This window comes from Palaemon carinicauda, chromosome 29 (assembly GCF_036898095.1).
Source record: "Palaemon carinicauda isolate YSFRI2023 chromosome 29, ASM3689809v2, whole genome shotgun sequence".
NCBI classification, from domain to species: Eukaryota; Metazoa; Arthropoda; class Malacostraca; order Decapoda; family Palaemonidae; genus Palaemon; species Palaemon carinicauda.
The window spans coordinates 48417086-48436517 of record NC_090753.1 but is presented as its reverse complement, the minus strand read 5'-3'; the positions used below and the strand labels follow the sequence as shown (position 1 = coordinate 48436517).

The 19432-nt window shown below is 37.8% G+C and overlaps 2 protein-coding genes across 2 annotated transcripts in view; both read right to left on the bottom strand.

Moving 5' to 3' along the window:
• Positions 1-1222: 1222 nt before the first annotated feature.
• On the bottom strand, positions 1223-6949 carry LOC137622562 (uncharacterized). Its single transcript, XM_068353166.1, has 5 exons — positions 6891-6949; positions 5458-5469; positions 2779-2948; positions 1984-2262; positions 1223-1928 (listed from the first exon to the last, which is right to left on the bottom strand). The coding sequence occupies exons 1-5, from the start codon at positions 6947-6949 to the stop codon at positions 1243-1245; spliced, it is 1206 nt and encodes a 401-aa protein (XP_068209267.1). The 3' UTR covers positions 1223-1242.
• A 798-nt stretch (positions 6950-7747) lies between these two features.
• Positions 7748-19432, bottom strand: part of LOC137622561 (PE-PGRS family protein PE_PGRS33-like) — a 24081-nt gene continuing 12396 nt past the window's right edge. The window contains exons 4-6 of the mRNA XM_068353165.1: positions 14818-14877; positions 8495-8698; positions 7748-8439 (exon numbers count right to left, since the gene is read on the bottom strand). Of these exons, the coding sequence (XP_068209266.1) occupies positions 7763-8439; positions 8495-8698; positions 14818-14877 (941 nt within the window). The 3' untranslated portion in view covers positions 7748-7762. The remainder of the gene's footprint in view (positions 8440-8494; positions 8699-14817; positions 14878-19432) is intronic.

Here is a 19432-nt window from a genome sequence, read left to right as displayed (position 1 = left end):
GGTTCTTTGAGATCTAAATTATACCCTTAGTCGCTCAAGACGTAGAGGAGCATGGAAATTACTTTAATCAAGCCTAGCAACCATTAGATTGGGTAGCAAGATTTAAAAACAAAAAGGCTTCCATAGGCAGAAATAAAAAGAAATAACAAAATAATATAAAAAAATACCAGTGATGAAATTAAATGAATTACATGACAGAAATATAAGTAAATACATAACCGCAAATAAATTATGATAAATTGTCAACAACACTATACTGACCCTTTAAGTGATATGAAAGCTACTCTCAAACTTATAAACAAAAACCAGTTACTAAGAGATACACTTAATGTACACGATTCGAAGGGGCACAAAGTCTGCTCCTATCCGGCTATAGGGATGACCTCACTCTCTCAGAATGTGGTCTCTCTCTCTCTCTCTCTCTCTCTCTCTCTCTCTCTCTCTCTCTGAGGTATCGTGTGATATTTATTAGAAAAGAAAGTAGGATATCAAATATATTTCTCTCTCTCTCTCTCTCTCTCTCTCTCTCTCTCTCTCTCCCCAAGATAGATCCTCAAGAAACCACCATTACTGTGCCGATCAAAACATTGAATGAAGTACCGGGTTGTTATTTGATTTCTGTGGGTTGCAGCTATCTGTAAGAGGCACATAAATTGAGGGAGGAAAGTAACCCTTTATTTTATAGGAACAGACGGCCTAGATGAGTAATTCTCAACCAATCGGGGTATAACCATTCTTCAGATGTTCTCATAGCATATCCACCTTCATGTAAGGATGTAAATTATGCCCGTGTATGATCTTTCTTCTAACTTCCTTACATGCGATTTTGAGAATTATATTTGTGTCTTTATAAAAAATTCCTTTTATGTGAAATATATCCCACTGACTTAGAATACATGGTAATATTCAAGTCTTTTGTTTACTTTTATTGTTCTCTTTCTCTGTATCTTGCCCTTATATTTCGATCGTATTTTTAACGAAAATTACGTTGGAATTTATTCAGCTTACCTGTGATTCATTTACCGTGTTATTTTATTTGTATGTTAAATTATCCAAAAAACAGTTAAACAAAACAAATACCCACACATAATTCTTTCATTAATCGGAAATTTTATCCATTTCTATTTTGTTTGTGAGGAGACTTGCTATTTCCAGGGAATATACAAACAACGTAATAGGAATTTGATTTATTTCTCAAAATATATACAAAAAAGTATTTTTAGTTATTTATATTTTAGTGAATTATCCCTTGTAGGAAGTTCTTGTGCAGCAGTAGTAGTTCTTCTGGACGGAGCTGCGGCACCAGTTGGCACATCCTCCAAATCCTTTTCCAGGGTAGGAGGTCTGGAAGGGGAATCCTGGAACGATGTCTGGGTAATGATCTGGGTTGTAATCAGTGCTGACTCCGCCCACAGCACCAACACTTCCACCTCCAACAATGCCAGTTCCTCCAACTGCACCGGTGCTTCCAAGAAAACCAGCATCCACACCATGATCAACAGATACACCACCAGCTCCTCCAAGATGGTTCACTCCACCTGCACCTCCAACAGAACCAACTCCAACAGAACCAACTCCAACAGAACCAACTCCAACATGGTCAACTCCTCCAACAATTCCTGCACCTCCAAGAGAACCACCAGCTCCTCCAAGATGGCCTAGTCCACTCGTGCTTCCAACAGAACCAACTCCAAGATGGTCAACTCCACCAACAACCCCTGCACCTCCAAAAGAACCAGCTCCTCCAACACCTGAACCAGCAGCATGGAGACTTTCAGCACCTCCAGCCACACCTGTGCCTCCTATATGATCGAAGCCTCCAACAGCTCCAGCAGTTCCATGAGAGCCAACTCCTCCAGCCAAACCTGCACCACCAGCGAAAACACCTGCTCCTCCCAAGTGGTCAACACCTCCAACTCCACCTACACCTACACTCCAAGAGAGCCTGCTCCCAAGTGGTCAACACCTCCACTCCACCTACACCTACACTCCCAAGAGAGCCTGCTCCTCCAACCACACCTGTGCTTGAGGAGTGAACATGGCCAGCACCTCCAACAGAACCAGACCCACCAAGGCCACCTCCACCTCCAAGGACAAGGGGAGCTCCTCCGGATCCTGATCCTTTTGTAGGAGATTGGTAATATTGGGAGGGTCTTCCTGGAAGGGCCACTGCCAAGGACAGGGTCAGTGCCACAACAAAAGCGGTTTTGCCATCATCCTGAAAGAAAAAAGTGCCACTTAAAATTATAAATGGAATGAAAAATTATTGCATTAGTTCTCTGTAAGGTGTCTCAAATTTCGGGTTTCTTGACGGATATTTTAGAACCTGACTGAGCAGTCGATTTTAATTATGAATCTTTTTGGCATACTAAGATCCTTGGGAAGACTAAATAATAATTGATGAAGTATATATGTAATGACGGTTGATGCGATGAATCACCCCAACCTTTTATCAATAATTAATTTAAATTAGAAAAAAATGGATAAAATAACTGCTTTACGATGATATAAATATCTTAGATATAACCTTTAGTAAGGAAAGATGGTAACTGCAGTAGTGTGAGTGATATTATTAGCTGTAAAAAGTGGAGAGAGAGAGAGAGGGAGAGAGAGAGAGAGAGAGAGAGAGAGAGAGAGAGAGGGGGGGGGAACCATGAAATTCAAAGTTGGAACGCAATTATGATCTTGAAAATCTTATCTTTTCAAGAGAGAGAGAGAGAGAGAGAGAGAGAGAGAGAGAGAGAGAGAGAATAGCTTTCCTCTAACACATCACCTTACCTTCTGCTTTACCGTGCAGTGAAGTCTGCTTGCAAGAAGTTCTTGGTCCCATCTTATATGGCGAACCTCCCTCTTGCGACGCCCAGCGAAGCGGCGACGATGCCACATTGACTGGAGGAGACCTCACCTTCAAGACACGCTGTGAAAAAAGGAGTTGTGTTCTATTCGACCTGTGGTGTCGAATTAAAAAGAAAACGATCTTATGTCGAATAAGTAATTTTTATCTTAATTTTTACTTATTTAACCGTTATATCAACATGAAAGAGTCACGGAAGAATAGAATATGTGGACGCTGACGATCTGTGACGTTCGTTTTGCAATGTTCCAAGAACTGCCCGTGGGAAATTCTGAATCCTGACGTCGGCCGAAGAAAATTGCTGTATTAACCCAATCATAAATATAAGCTGTTTAGAAATGTTGTTGTTGTTGTTGTTTTGGCCTATCTATGAGATTTCTATTTTCTATTTTCTTGAATCTTAAGGATTATCTTTTTTTTATTTTAAATTTATGATGAATACACCCTATTCCTGATTAATCGCTTTATCTAAATTACTGTCAATTATTTAATTATTTCCCATATTATCATCAGCATCACCGAAGTAAAGGAGACCATTACAGAAGTGAGTGTGTTAAAACCAAGATGGATTCCTGATTTAAGAAAATATAAAAGAAAAACAGTGATTCGCCAACTTTTGGAAACTAAACAGAACCTAAATTCTTTTTTAAAAAAATTTCGAATCTCGAATGACGTAATGTCTCCAAGATATACTTTATACATTCGTTCTGTACCTCAGTAGGTGATTACCTGAATCTAATTAGGTCTTTTCGAGGACAAAGGACAGAGAGAGAGAGAGAGAGAGAGAGAGAGAGAGAGAGAGAGAGAGAGAGAGAGAGAGAGAGGCAGCTTTTCAAGGGTTTGTTGGGGGGAAGCCAGGATGCCCACATTGGGCCACCGATTTGCAATGAGGAATATCTTGATTAAAATGATCAATTAAGCTTTTTTTAAGATCATAATTGCGTTCCATTCTTGAATTTCCCGGTTTCTCTCTCTCTCTCTCTCTCTCTCTCTCTCTCTCTCTCTCTCTCTCTCTCTCTCTCTCTGTCAACGATCAGATAAGATTTTTAAAATCATAATTGCGTTTCATCTTTGAATTTCTCTCTCTCTCTCTCTCTCTCTCTCTCTCTCTCTCTCTCTCTCTCTCTCTCTCTCTCTTGAAACGATAAGATTTTCAAGATCATAATTGCGTTCCATCTTTCAATTTCATGGTTCCTCTCTCTCTCTCTCTCTCTCTCTCTCTCTCTCTCCTCTCCTCTCTCTCTCTCTCTCTCTCTCTCTGGACCATGATCATAAGCAACTACGCTTTGAATTGATTATATGTTTTTTTTTTTTTTTTTTTTTTAGAAAATTGTACCAAATATTAACTTGTATAATTCCTTTTATACCATGTTTAATATAATTCCCTTTTCTACTATCATTGATAAATAGATACATTTTATTGTCATTTTTTGTTATGCATTATTCCAAATAAAAATTGTTTCTGCATTAAATAGATTATCAACAAATTCGCTTATATTTTATTGCTCAATTAGGAAAGCTCAGCAAAAGTAGTTCAGGGTGAATTAATTTGATTACTCGAAACTTATGTCTTTCTCAGTGAGTATTGTAACAAAAAGATTGCATAAAGTTAATATTCAGGAAAAATTTACCTATAAGAAGTTATTTACTTTATACGTAAATTGCTTATGATCCAGAGAGAGAGAGAGAGAGAGAGAGAGAAGAGGAGAGAGAGAGAGAGAGAGAGAGAGAGAGAGAGAGAGAAGACTCAGTCAGTAATTCTATTACTCATTTTTACAATTTTTTTCTAGCCTAATAAGGATAGAAAAACGAAACCATATAACTTTATCTCGAAACAAACATAAAGCTCTCTCTCTCTCTCTCTCTCTCTCTCTCTCTCTCTTCTCTCTCTCTCTCTCTCTCTCTCTCTCTCTCAATTATAGTAGATTCAATAGTAGAACATATAGAGAAAAACAATCTTCCGATAGACTGCCAACATGGTTTTAGACAAAAGAGATCATGTGTGACAAATATTTTGAAATTTGAAATTTTTTCCCACGTGTTCAGTATTTATGACAAAAGCAGGACCATGAATATCATATACCTAGAATTTCAAAAGGCTTTTGACAAAGTCCTACATAAAAGTTAATGGTCAAAATTAGAGCTCTAGGCATCATTGACGAGCCAGCTGAATGGATCGAAGATTGGCTAACAAACAGAAAACAGAGTTGTAATCGATGGAGAAGCGTCAAAGTGGGCAGCTGTTACAAGTGGAGTACCTCAAGGATCCGTCCTTGGACCATTGTTATTTCTGATCTACAGTAACGACATAGATTTAGGATTAACTTTTAACTAGTAGAATAGCTATATTTGCCGACGATACTAAATTGGGCATAAAAGCTGTGAATTCTGAAGACGTAGAAGCCTTAAGAGAGGATCTAATGCAGCTAGAAGAATGGTCCAGAAAATGGCAAATGCTTTTCAACTGTGGGAAATGTAAAGTCGTGCACTTAGGTTATAGTAACCCACAATAAGATTACTACTGATGGGTAATGAAATAGAAAGTGAGGACCAGGAGGAATATCTCGGTATTATTATTAGCAAGGATTTGAAGTTCAACAAACAGAGCGTAAAAGCTGAAAAGAAAGCACAAAAATTAATGAGTAACATAAAGAGACAATTCAAAAAGACAGAAACAAAGACACTGTCCTACAGTTGTACACATCACTAGTAAGACCCCATCTAGTATACGGAGTCCAATTCTGGGCTCCAAGTATTTAGAAGGGTATAGATAGACTGGAAGCAGTACAACCTAGAGTCACCAAACTAGTCCCCAACACTGAGGCAATTTGGATATAGGCCGAGGATGGAACGTTTGAACTTATTTGCTCTCCAAACTCAACGACTAAGGGGACAGTTAATAGAGGCATTCAAAATTCTTCAAAAAATAACAAATTTAGATTACAATAATCTGTTCACGCTTAGCACAAATCAGTCCAGAGGTAACGGATAAAAACTGGAATTGAAAAGTTACAACACCACACAATGTGGCAATTTCTTGACGTACAAAATAGCAAATACTTGGAATAGACTTCCAGCAGATGTAGTAAACAGTAACACAGTAAAAGAGTTCAAGAATAGGTTAGACAGGATCATGAGAACTATATAAATGCTTAAACTAAATCGCTCTACCAAAGAGCAAATGGAGTCTCCACGGATGAACTAAAAAGTCTTTGAGACATCCTAAATCCTTGTAACTCCTCTCTCTCTCTCTCTCTCTCTCTCTCTCTCTCTTAAAAACTTTACTTTTATTGAAATATGTTTTATAGTTAAAATACAGCTCTCTCTCTCTCTCTCTCTCTCTCTCTCTCTCTCTCTCTCAAGCTTTACAATCAATAAAATATGTTTTATGGTTAAACTACAGTCACACTCATTGCACCTGGGAACTGCTTCACGAGGTGTGTGCATCAAACACCCATATGTCAGTTTTGTGTGATCTATAGGCAATCTTGTTAGAGTGACTTCAGTCCTGCTTCCTCTTTTATATTGAAGATCCCCTTAGAGAAACGATTGTCTATTTCTTTTACTTAACCAACAGAAACGTTATTCTACTGATCTTATCATTTTATGATGCATGCATATTCATATATCTATCTGACTATCTATCTATCTATCTATAAGAATATATATTAATGATGCTTGAAGATGATACTTTGCTCATTACTAAGATAAAAGAAATATTTCTGACCATATTCTAAAGAATATCGCGTCCTTTCTGCGAGACCTCCTTTCTTGGAACATCATAGGTATGATCATTTCGAGAAGAAATAGAACTAGTTCGTTGATTGACCCCAATTAATGTTTTTTTTATATCAAATCTCAAACTTTTTATGCATAACTCTCGTAAACCCTGTTGACTAAGCCCTACTGTTCCTCCCCTGTCATACCGTCTATCATTATCCGTACTCTCTAAATACATAGCTCTTCTGTTCTTCCTTCTTTGATTGATCCCACTTCTTATCTCTTCTTATCCATACTCTAGTCTTATTCCCCTCACTATGCCTGTTCCTTATAACCACTGACTTTTTCTTTTTCGTCCCCTCCCTCTTTCGCCATCATTGCCTGAATACAAAGGTTCCCTCAATGCCGATAACAAGTCATGTCTCCTCGTTGGCTTGAATCATACTTACTTTACCCTTCCTCCTACTCGACGCATATTTATCCCGCTTGTACTGGATTGCTAAGGTTTGCTGCAATCTCCTGGAATGCAAAACTTATCTTACTAACAGGGCATATTCGTAGTGTTGACAACCATAAAATATTATCCGGGACTTTAATTCATATTGACACTTACATATGCACACACTGTCTTCCGGGGATCATTTCAAGCAATTTCTTGCCTTTCATTCATCTGAAGTGTCGTTAAATACTCTGCCTTTGGAAGTCCACTGAATGAAAGTTGCAAGTCATTCTTCTTTTATTTGATTCCACTGAAGAATAATGGTGTGTGGAATGAATTGCTAAGATTTCGTTGCGGACTATGAACAAGTATGTGTTCAGAATTGCTTCTCTCTCTCTCTCTCTCTCTCTCTCTCTCTCTCTCTCTCTCGTGAGATTGAGTTTGTGTTTCTTTACTTTCAGTAAAACAGATCTTGTTTTATAAATATATTTATTAAAATTTTGAGTCAATTCATGTCAATGTTATTTGTTTATTGTCAGTAATAATGTTCCATATTTTTATCAATAGACAATTGATTCCCTACCTATTTAGCTTTTAACTATAATAGCTTGTCCATTAATTTTCTCATATCATCTGTATTAGATCCCATTTAATACCTTTTGAATTTATATTTTTCAAGCCAGTGGATATAAATTATAGGGGAAGAACAGACAGTATAACAGGATTTAGTTTAATTTATCAGTGAATTTCTAAAAGAAATAACAAAAATGTTCAGTCAGAGAATTATCCCTTGTAGGAAGTTCTTGTACAGCAGTAGTAATTGTTCTGGACGGAGCTGCGACACCAGTTGGCACATCCTCCGAATCCTTTTCCAGGGTAGGAGGTCTGGAAGGGAATCCTGGAACAATGTCTGGATAGTGATCTGGGTTGTAATCAGTGCTGACTCCGCCCACAGCACCTACACTTCCACCTTCAACAATGCCAGTTCCTCCAACAACACCAGTGCTTCCAGGAAAACCAGCATCCACACCATGACCAACAGACCCAACACCAGCTCCTCCAAGATGGCTCACTCCACCTGCGCCTGTAACAGAACCAACTCCAACAGAACCAACTCCAACATGGTCAACTCCACCAACAACGCCTGCACTACCAAAAGAACCAGCTCCTCCAACACCTGAACCAGCAGCATGGAGACTTCCAGCACCTCCAGCCACACCTGAGCCTCCTACATGATCGAAGCCTCCAACAGCTCCAGCAGTTCCATGAGAGCCAACTCCTCCAGCCACACCTGCGCCTCCTACATGATCGAAGCCTCCAACAGTTACAGCAGTTCCATGAGAGCCAACTCCTCCAGCCACACCTGCACCACCTGCGAGAACACCTGCTCCTCCCAAGTGGTCAACACCTCCAACTCCACCTACACCTACACTCCCAAGAGAGCTTGCTCCTCCCAAGTGGTCAACACCTCCAACTCCAACCTACACCTACACTCCCAAGAGAGCCTGCTCCTCCCAAGTGGTCAGCACCTCCAACTCCACCTACACCTACACTCCCAAGAGAGCCTGCTCCTCCCAAGTGGTCAGCACCTCCAACTCCACCTACACCTACACTCCCAAGAGAGCCTGCTCCTCCCAAGTGGTCAACACCTCCAACTCCACCTACACCTACACTCCCAAGAGAGCCTGCTCCTCCAACCACACCTGTGCTTGAGGAGTGAACATGACCAGCTCCTCCGACAGAAGCAGACCCTCCAAGGGCCGCCACTTCCATGGACAAAAAATGCTCCTCCGGATCCTGATCCTTTTGTAGGAGATTGGTAATATTGGGAGGGTCTTCCTGGAAGGGCCACTGCCAAGGACAGGGTCAGTGCCACAACAAAAGCGGTTTTGCCAATCATCCTGAAAAAAAGTGTCATTTAGAATTAGAAATAGAATTAAAAGTCATTGCATCACGTGTCTTAAAATTCAAGTGTCTTGATTTCATTTCAGAATCTGATGATATATTCGATTTGAACCCTGCATGGCGTACTAAGAACTTTGAGAAGACTTAATCTTAAATGATGTTTTATATATATATATATATATATATATATTTATATATATATATATATTTATATATATATATATATTTATATATATATACATACATATATATACATATATATATATACATATATATATATATATATATATGTGTATATATATATATGTATATATATATATATATATTGTACATATATGCATATATATATATATTATATATACTGTATATGTATATAGATACAGTATACTGTATATATATATATATATATATCTATATATATATATGTATATATATAGTATATATATGTATATAGGTACAATATATATATATATATATATATCTATATATATATATATATACTGCTTATATAATGAATGTTGATTCGACAGATCACATCAAACTCTTATCATTAAGTATTTGATATCAGAAAAATGGATTGATAAAATACCTTAATAGTAATAGTAGTAGTAGTAGTAGTATTAGTAGTAGCAGTAGTAGTAGTAGTAGAAAGAGAGAGAGAGAGAGAGAGAGAGAGAGAGAGAGAGAGAGAGAGAGACCCTTCTTTAACACATCATCTTACCTCTCTGCTTTACCGTTCAGTGGAGTCTGCTTGCAAGAAGTTCTTGGTCCCATCTTATATGGCGAACCTCCCTCTTGCAACACCAGCGAAGCGGCGACGATGCCACATTGACGGGAGGAGACCTCACCTTCAGGACACGATTTGAAAAAAACGAGTTTTATTTTATTCGACCTATAGTATAATTCAAAATAACGATCTCATTTCGTCTAAGTATTTTCTATCGCATTTCTTATTTATTTAACCGTTATATCAACATAAAAGAGTCACAGAAGAATAGAATATGTGGACGCTGACGATCTGTGACGTTCGTTTCGCGATGTTCCGAGAATCGCCCCGGTGGGGAAATTCTGAATCTTGACGTCGGCCGAAGAAAAATGCTTTATTAACCAGTCAGAAGATGTAAGCAATTTTAGAGATTATTTTATTGTTGTTTTCGACATATTAGTAAGTTTTCCTCCTTTTTCTTTTTTTTTCTTTTTTTTTTGTCCTAAATTTTTAGTATTTTATGATTACACCCTCTTCCTAATTCATCTTTTTATCTCAATACTATTAATGATATCGTTATTTCCCTCATTATTAGCATCATGAAGACCAATGCAGAAGAGGAACCATCATATAGTAGAAGATTAAGTATCATAACTAAGAATTATGAATTTATGAAAGTGATAGCGAAAATAAATTACTGTCAAGCCTTTTCAGTTAACCACACTTCAATTATTTGAAAGTAAATTTTGAATATCGAATGATATAAAAGTCTCCAAGATAAATTAATGGAACTAATCCCTGTATCAGATTATACGTTTATTCCTTGACTCACTGATTACCCGGATCTAATTAAGTATTTTCGAGGACAAAGGACAGAGTCCGATTTTCAGGAGGGGGCGGGGGGCAGGGGGGGGGGCGTGAATGGCCCCCTGGACCCTGATTTAAATTTATCTCTCTCTCTCTCTCTCTCTATCTCTCTCTCTCTGGATCATAATCAACACCTCTTTTGTTAAATATCGTTTATATTAAAAAAGATTACCCAAATATTTACTAAAAAGTATTGCTTTTCACAGTATCATTTATTTTATAATGATACATATTCATCTTCATTTTTTATGTTATTAAAAATAAAAGTTTTTTCATTAAATAGATTATCAGTTATTTTGGCTGTTTTATTGACATTTCTTTCCATTAGATGATGCTGATTAGGATAGTTTTCTCGAGACAGTTCAGGGGAATTTTTTGATTACTCGAGACTCAGACAACTGTTTCGAGAGAGAGAGAGAGAGAGAGAGAGAGAGAGAGAGAGAGAGTTATTTGCACTTTGGTAGAGCGATTTAGTTCAAGTATTTAGAGAGTTATTATGATCTTGTCTTATTCTTGAACTCGTTTACCCTGTTACTGTTTACTACATCCGCTGGAAGTCTATTCCAAGTATTTGCTATTTTATATATAAAGAAATTGCCACATTGAGTGGTGTTGTACTCTTAGAGAGAGAGAGAGAGAGAGAGAGAGAGAGAGAGAGAGAGAGAGAGAGTTGAAATATAAAATTTTTTAAAGAAAGACAACTCTATTAATACCATCAATTAACTAATTTTCGTTTTTTTTTTTTTTTTTTCAAAATGAAGACAGGAAAGAATCCATACAACTTTATCCCGAATCAAACATCAGTATTTATTTCAAGCCAAATTACACCATTGGTATTTCTCATCAAAGGAATGCAGAGAAAATGCAGGAGATGTTACTCTCATGTTTTGGAATAGATAGCCCAGCGCCATTTTGTTTACAGTTGATAAATTAGAAGGCAATTCTAGCATTTATTTAGGTCTTATGATGTAATGGACTGACTAAAATGAAGATTAACAGCTTTAATCTTGCCGTCTCAATTATTGTTATACGCACAGGTACATACACACACACATACACACACACACACACATATATATATATATATATATATATCATCGTAATCAGCCGTTACTAGTCCACTGCATAACAGAGGTCACAGACATGTCATTCAATTTGCGTCTGTAATGGCTGGTCTATGCCAGTTCACATTCGCAAACTTCCTTACGTCGTCAATCCATCGTATAATATACTCACATTCATATATTTTATCCGCCTATCTATCTATCTATCTATCTATATGAATATATATTAATGAACCGTAGAGATAATGTTTGGCTCGTTACTAAGATGAAAAACATTTTTGACCATACTCCAAAAACTATCGTGACCTTTCTAGAAAGGGAAACATTCTTTCCCGGAACATCATGGGTATGGTCATTTCGAGGAGGAGTAAAACTAGTCCGAAATACCTTTGATTTTATTGGTAACTAAACTATTCAATTTCAATTAGTGATCAAGCCTCAATTAACATGTTTTGAATTATCGCTGCTTGCACTGGACTGGTAAGGTTTATGGCTATTTCGTAGAAGGCAGAAATAAGCTGGGGAGATTCGTCGTGTTGACAACAACCAACTGTTATCCGGGGATGTAATTCATATATGTTCATTCATATTAACATTTATAGTAATATTATTATAGATATTTACTAATTGGGGTCTATTGCCCATGGCAAAGGGGTGCTAAGTTTTGTTACGAGCTCCGTCACAACTTTATCCCATTCCATGCAACAGTGTTGTGGATTACTTGGTGGATCAATGGAATTTTGACCATAAAACCCAACGTTGGGACAGGGAGGCAATTCAGTGCTTAAATGCAATAGGGAAGAAAACCTTAGAAGTTTTATTTTGATGTTGGAAGTGAAAAGAAGTTCGTGAGGAGAAAGAAGGAAGAGAAAGCGAGAACTGACATTAAGCAGGGTTGTGGTGGCCTGTTGGTGGCGTCCTTGCTTGGTGATTGCCAGACTGGGATTCGAGGCCCACTCAGACTCGTTAGTTCCTTTCGTCGCTGCAACCTTGCCGTCCTTGTGAGATAAGGAAGTGGGATTTGGGGGACCCTATAGGTCTATCTGCTGAGTCATCAGATGCCCTCCTTGGTCCTTGCTTGGGTGGAGAGGGTCTTGGGCGCAACTCATTTGTAATTTAGTCAGTCTCTAGGGTATTATCCTGCTTGATAAGGCAATGTCACTCTCCGTTGCCTCTGCCATTCATTAGCGGCCTTTAATCCTTTAAAGCCATAAAGATAGTTGGCCAGTTGGGTGATTTGCAAACATGAATCGATCCAGACTTAGAGAGTAGCTGCTTAGGGCTCTTCTTAAAACATTCATCCATTCTTTTGAAACAGAAAGAATAAATCGTCAAACAATTGAAGTTTATTTTTTTTTTCCAGGAGCAGGGTTTCATGCTGGAATAAGCTAAGCCACACGCAAGCATGCGCACCAAAAATATCTATTATTGAATGATATATTGATAAATGTATTTAATAAATTGGACTTCAGACCCCTCCTGTATTTGTTGGAAGCCCTGGAGGTTAAATGGGAATGACAAGAACATTATTAGATCTGTTTTGGAAGAAGTACCCTGGCGATATCAGCGATCATGTAAGCCAGAGCCTTACATAAGCAAGCACACACTGCCTTCTGGGGATCATATCAAGCAACTTCTTACCTTTCATTCATTACAGGGTCGGCAAATACTCTGCCTTTGGAATTCCATTGAATTAATGTTGCAAGTCATACTTCTTTTATTTAATTCTATTAAAGAATGATTGTGTTTAGTATGAATCGAAAGAATTGCGTAGAACACTGAACAAGTATGTGGTTCTCTCTCTCTCTCTCTCTCTCTCTCTCTCTCTCTCTCTCTCTCTCTCTCGTTATTTTACTTAATCTATCCAGAAGTTTCTTTACTGCATGAAAATAGAATGTTTCTTTAGCCTAAGTAAATCATGTCTTGCCGTATAGAGATATACTGTATTTATTAACATTTGTATTGGTATCATTGTTTGACATCAAACGATATTCTTTGTTTGATGTCACCCATATTGTTTAATGTTTTATCAACTGACATCTGATTCCTTACCTTAACTAAATAATTTGCGCATTTAATTTCTCATCTCCCTCACATTATATCTCATTCATTACCTTTTACATTTTTATTTTTCACATCCCTTGAAATAAAAGAGTGGAAACGAAAAAACAATATAACAGGAATTATTTTAATTTATCAGTGAATATTTTAAAAGTAATAACGAAAAATGTTCTGTCAAGGGATTTATCCCTTGTAGGAAGTTCTAGTGCAGCAGTAGTAGTTCTTCTGGACGGAGCTGCGGCACCAGTTGGCACATCCTCCGAATCCTTTTCCAGGGTAGGAGGTCTGGAAGGGGAATCCAGGAACGATGTCTGGGTAGTGATCTGGGTTGTAATCAGTGCTGACTCCACCCACAGCTCCTAAGCTTCCTCCTCCAACAATGCCAGTTCCTCCAACTACACCAGTGCTTCCAAGGAAACCAGCATCCACGCCATGATCAACAGATCCAACACCAGCTCCTCCAAGATGGCTCACTCCACCTGTGCCTCCAACGGAACCAACTCCAACATGGTCAACTCCTCCAACAACTCCTGCACCTCCAAAGAACCAGCTCCTCCAACACCTGAACCAGCAGCATGGATAGTTGTAGCACCTCCAGCCACACCTGCGCCTCCTACATGATCGAAGCTTCCAACACCTCCAGCAGTTCCATGAGAGCCAACTCCTCCAGCCACACCTGCGCCTCCTACGTGATCGAAGCCTCCAACAGCTCCGGAAGTTCCATGAGAGCCAGCTCCTCCAGCCACACCTGCGCCTCCTACGTGATCGAAGCCTCCAACAGCTCCAGCAGTTCCATGAGAGCCAACTCCTCCAGCCACACCTGCGCCTCCTACGTGATCGAAGCCTCCATCAGCTCCAGCAGTTCCATGAGAGCCAACTCCTCCAGCCACACCTGCGCCTCCTACATGATCGAAGCCTCCAACAGCTCCGGAAGTTCCATGAGAGCCAACTCCTCCAGCCACACCTGCGCCTCCTACATGATCGAAGCCTCCAACAGCTCCAGCAGTTCCATGGGAGCCAACTCCTCCAGCCACACCTGCGCCTCCTACATGATCGAAGCCTCCAACAGCTCCAGCAGTTCCATGAGAGCCAACTCCTCCAGCCACACCTGCGCCTCCTACATGATCAAAGCCTCCAACAGCTCCAGCAGTTCCATGAGAGCCAACTCCTCCAGCCACACCTGCACCACCTGCGAGAACACCTGCTCCTCCCAAGTGGTCAACACCTCCAACTCCACCTACACCTACGCTCCCATGAGAGCCTGCTCCTCCAACTACAGCTGTGCTTGAGGAGTGAGCATGGCCAGCTCCTCCAACAGAACCAGACCCTCCAAGGGCACCTCCACTTCCCAGGATAAGGGAGCTCCTCCGGATCCCGATCCTTTTGTAGGAGATTGGTAATATTGGGAGGGTCTTCCTGGAAGGGCCACTGCCAAGGACAGGGTCAGTGCCACAATAAAAACTTCTTTGCCAATCATCCTGTAGGGAAAAAATTCTATTTAGAATCAACAATGTCTTATAACAAGTATTGCAATATTTTTCTTGAGAGTTTTCGGCATTGAAATTTCCTCCCTTTAAATCTATAAAATTAGACTGATTATCGGATGTTATTCTTTGTAGCTGTAGTTTATAATGTACAATGAGAAAAAAAGCTTAATATATTAGTCTGATTTACCTTAAGGAATATGCATTTGTGGAATTACTGCTTATAGATAGAGAAATAGACAGATAAATAACGTGAAAACAAAGTATTGGAAATACGACTTATGGATAAGGGCAAATATGATAACATTGAGAGAGAGAGAGAGAGAGAGAGAGAGAGAGAGAGGAGAGAAAATCTTAGGTCTTCCATATCTACAAAGTACTTCTTACCTTTCTGCTTCAGCGTTGAGTAAAGTCTGCTTGTGGAAGAGACGTTTTTCCATTATATATAGCAAGCCTTCTTCTGCTTGCTACACCGAGCCGCTGTTTGACGTTGCCAGATTTCCTATAAGTTTGGCAACGCTTTTCGAAGGTGATCTGTATTCCACCTTTTGGAGACAGTAGCTGACTAAAGTTACCATGAATTCTACGCGATATCCAATGTAAATCATATTAATCTAATTGTTATATTAGCTTATGAGAGTCACGGAATAATAGAAGACCTGGACACTGATGAATCTATGACGTCTGGTTTGCAATGTGCGAAGCCGGTTGAGGAAATTAGCCTCATTATGCTAAAAAAAAAAAAAAAAAAGGTTACGTTTAGTTACGGGATTTTTGCCTATTATTTTGGTTTTTGCAGGATATTTTTTCTTATGTTTCTGTCTTTTTATATTGTGAAGGAGATTTATGGCCATGTTTTGGGTTATATACTTTTTCTACAGTTCTTAATTTATTAAAGTAAGCTGATCACTTATAAGATTTTTTGGAATAATAATAATAATATTATTATTATTATTATTATTATTATTATTATTATTATTTATTTATTTGACTTTTTATTTATCTATTTATTTATTTAGTAGTTTTTACTTGTAGCAATAACTGGTACTGTCATCATCATCATCGTCATTATCACCATATCATCCTACGCCTATTGACGCAAAGGGCCTCTGTTATATTTTGCCAGTCGTCTCTATCTTGAGCTTTTAAATCAATAATTCTCTATTCGTTATCTTCCACTTCACACTTCATAGTCCTCAGCCATATAGGCCTGGGTCTTCCAACTCTTCTAGTGCCTTGTGGAACCCAGTTAAAATTTTGTTGAACTAATATCTGTTGGTTCACGTTCATATGGAGAAAATAGAGAATACATGAACAGAGATAAGATTTAGATTTCATCCTAATACTATTCATACCTTGATTTCATATCAACTATATTAATCTTATAATTAAAGAGAAATAAAACACGAAAGTAAAGTAACCTTTTTATTCATAGCATTCGGTGATCTACGAAGTAAGAAACACTGGAATTTATTCTCATGATTTTATCTTTTCCACAGACAAATCTGCAGAATAAATTCAAGAAGCATTTCGAAGATATCATAATATCCGAATGGATCTTAAGGGATTTTATTTTCATAGTTTCTCTGTTAGTTTCGAATTATCCGACTTTTGCCAGAACAGGCATTTGTTCAGAAGCGTGACAAGTTCCAATAAGGTAAAGTTTATATACTCTATAGACCTTGCAATAAGGAACAAGAGGCTTGCTGTGGACGTAATGATTTTTGCCAAACAACGTACATTATATTCAAGTAGTATTGAGAGAGAGAGAGAGAGAGAGAGAGAGAGAGAGAGAGAGAGAGATGGGTTTAATAACTGGAAAGTACAAAAAAAAGAGTATTGTGAATAAATGTCGTATATACAAGATTGAATATTAAGAGCATATAATTACACAAAACACACATAAATAAATCGCCCAAGCTTTTCCATATAAAATTATATGGCTCCATCATTCAACTTCATATGACTTGTAACTGTAATTTCGTAAACTGAAATCTACAAGAATTTGTCACGAAAATTAACAAGACCAAGACACAAAGAACTTAGTTGCTTAAAATTCTCTCTCTCTCTCTCTCTCTCTCTCTCTCTCTCTCTATCTTCATAAGGCACCCCCTGATTTAGCTCAGAAAAGAAAGTAGGAAATAAAATATATATATATATTTTTCTTTTCTCTCTCTCTCTCTCTCTCTCTCTCTCTCTCTCTCTCTCTATAAGGCACCCCCTGATTTAGTTCAGATAAGAAAGTAGGAAATAAAATATATTTTCTTCTCTCTTTCTCTCTCTCTCTCTCTCTCTCTCTCTCTCTCTCCACGAGGTACCCCCTGATTTATCTCACTAAAGAAAATAGGAAATAAAATATGATTACCCCCCCCCCTCTCTCTCTCTCTCTCTCTCTCTCTCTCTCCACGAGGTACCCCCTGATTTATCTCACTAAAGAAAATAGGAAATAAAATATGATTACCCCCCCTCTCTCTCTCTCTCTCTCTCTCTCTCTTTCTTTCTTCATAAGGCACCCCCTGATTTAGTTCAGAAAAGAAAGTAGGAAATAAAATATATTCTCTCTCTCTCTCTCTCTCTCTCTCTCTCTCTCTCCATAAGGAACCCCCTGATTTATCTCACTATAGAAAATAGGAAATCAAATATGATTACCCCCTCTCTCTCTCTCTCTCTCTCTCTCTCTCTCTCCATAAGGAACCCCCTGATTTATCTCACTATAGAAAATAGGAAATCAAATATGATTACCCCCTCTCTCTCTCTCTCTCTCTCTCTCTCTCCATAAGGAACCCCCTGATTTATCTCACTATAGAAAATAGGAAATCAAATATGATTACCCCCCTCTCTCTCTCTCTCTCTCTCTCTCTCTCTCTCTCCATAAGGAACCCCCTGATTTATCTCACTATAGAAAATAGGAAATCAAATATGATTAACCCTCCTCTCTCTCTCTCTCTCTCTCTCTCTCTCTCTCCAATGGGTCTGGAAGGTCAGTTTAGAGATTGGCCCTTCGATCCTGGAACAGCTTTTCCAAATCGCTTCTCCTGGAACAGGTCAAACTGGTTTATCTTTAACGAGACTCTTCTCTTATCTCTGATTACAGAATCCTCTTCACTGGAAGCTTATCTTATTTATGTTATGGTTTCCTATTTAACAAATTGAATTAAATATTATAATTTATTGTTTATTCTTAATGTGTACATCTCTCCTATAATATAAAGAGCAAATGTCTGGTAATATGTTTAGTTTACCCTATGTAATAAAAAGCATATATCTTGTTATGTGTATATATATATATATATATATAGAGAGAGAGAGAGAGAGAGAGAGAGAGTGTTTGTGTATATATATATACTGTATGTATATATATATATATATATATCTATATATATATATATATATAGGCTATATATATATATATATATTTATATATGTATATATATATATACATACATACATACATATATATATATATATATATGTGTGTGTGTATATATATATATATATATACACATATATATATATATATATATACTGTATATATATCTTTCCTGTCTTGGGTAGTGCCATATCCTCTATACCATGGCCTTCCATTGTCTTGAATTAGAGTTCTCTTGCTTGGGGGTACACTCGGTCACACTTCTACATCTTATTTGTCTTCCTTTTTTTTTTTTGTTAAATATTTTTCAGTTTATATATAAAAGATCGATTTAAATTTTATATATGTTCTTAAATTATTTTATATGTTCATTACTTCTCTTGTAGTTTATTTATTTCCTTATTTCCTTTCCTCACTGTACTATTTTCCCTGTCGGAGCCCTTGGGCATATATCATCCTGCTTTTCCAAGTAGGGTTGTAGCTTAGCAATTAATAATAATAATAATAATAATAATAATAATAATAATAATAGGCAATTCTTCTTAGTGAGGCAGATTTGCACAGACTCGCAGCGGTGCCCTTTTAGCTCGGAAAAGTTTCCTGATCGCTGATTGGTTGGACAAGATAATTCTAACAAATCAACGATCAGGAAACTTTTCCGAGCTAAAAGGGCACCGCTGCGAGTCGGTGCAAATGCACCTCATTAAAAGAAATTGACTATAGCTACACACCTCCTTACACTCATTGCATGGTTTTTTTTTTTTTTTCCTTTTTTTTTCTTGTTTTTTTTTTTCATCAACTCGCCCTAAATGTATCTAAATTTGTATTTTACATCAATGTTCAAAACTATATCTAGAATATTTTTCCAAATGAATTTCTGCACCAAGGATATTTTCCTTGTACTTTTATGTTTCCCAAAGCCGGTCAAAGGTCAGGAAGAGATTCTCTCAGTGCAGTATTTC

What these genes read in the sequence shown, in the direction of transcription:
- LOC137622562 (XM_068353166.1), bottom strand. Translation starts at nt 6,949, where the DNA reads ATGGCGAAAGAGGGAGGGGACGAAAAAGAAAAAGTCAGTGGTTATAAG. An exon ending in ACTGCACGGTAAAGCAGAAG is followed by an intron (nt 2,263 to 2,778) that starts GTAAGGTGATGT and finishes TAATGCAATAAT; the next exon opens with TTTTCATTCCATTTATAATT. An exon ending in AGGCTCTCTTGGGAGTGTAG is followed by an intron (nt 1,929 to 1,983) that starts GTGTAGGTGGAG and finishes CTTGGAGTGTAG; the next exon opens with GTGTAGGTGGAGTTGGAGGT.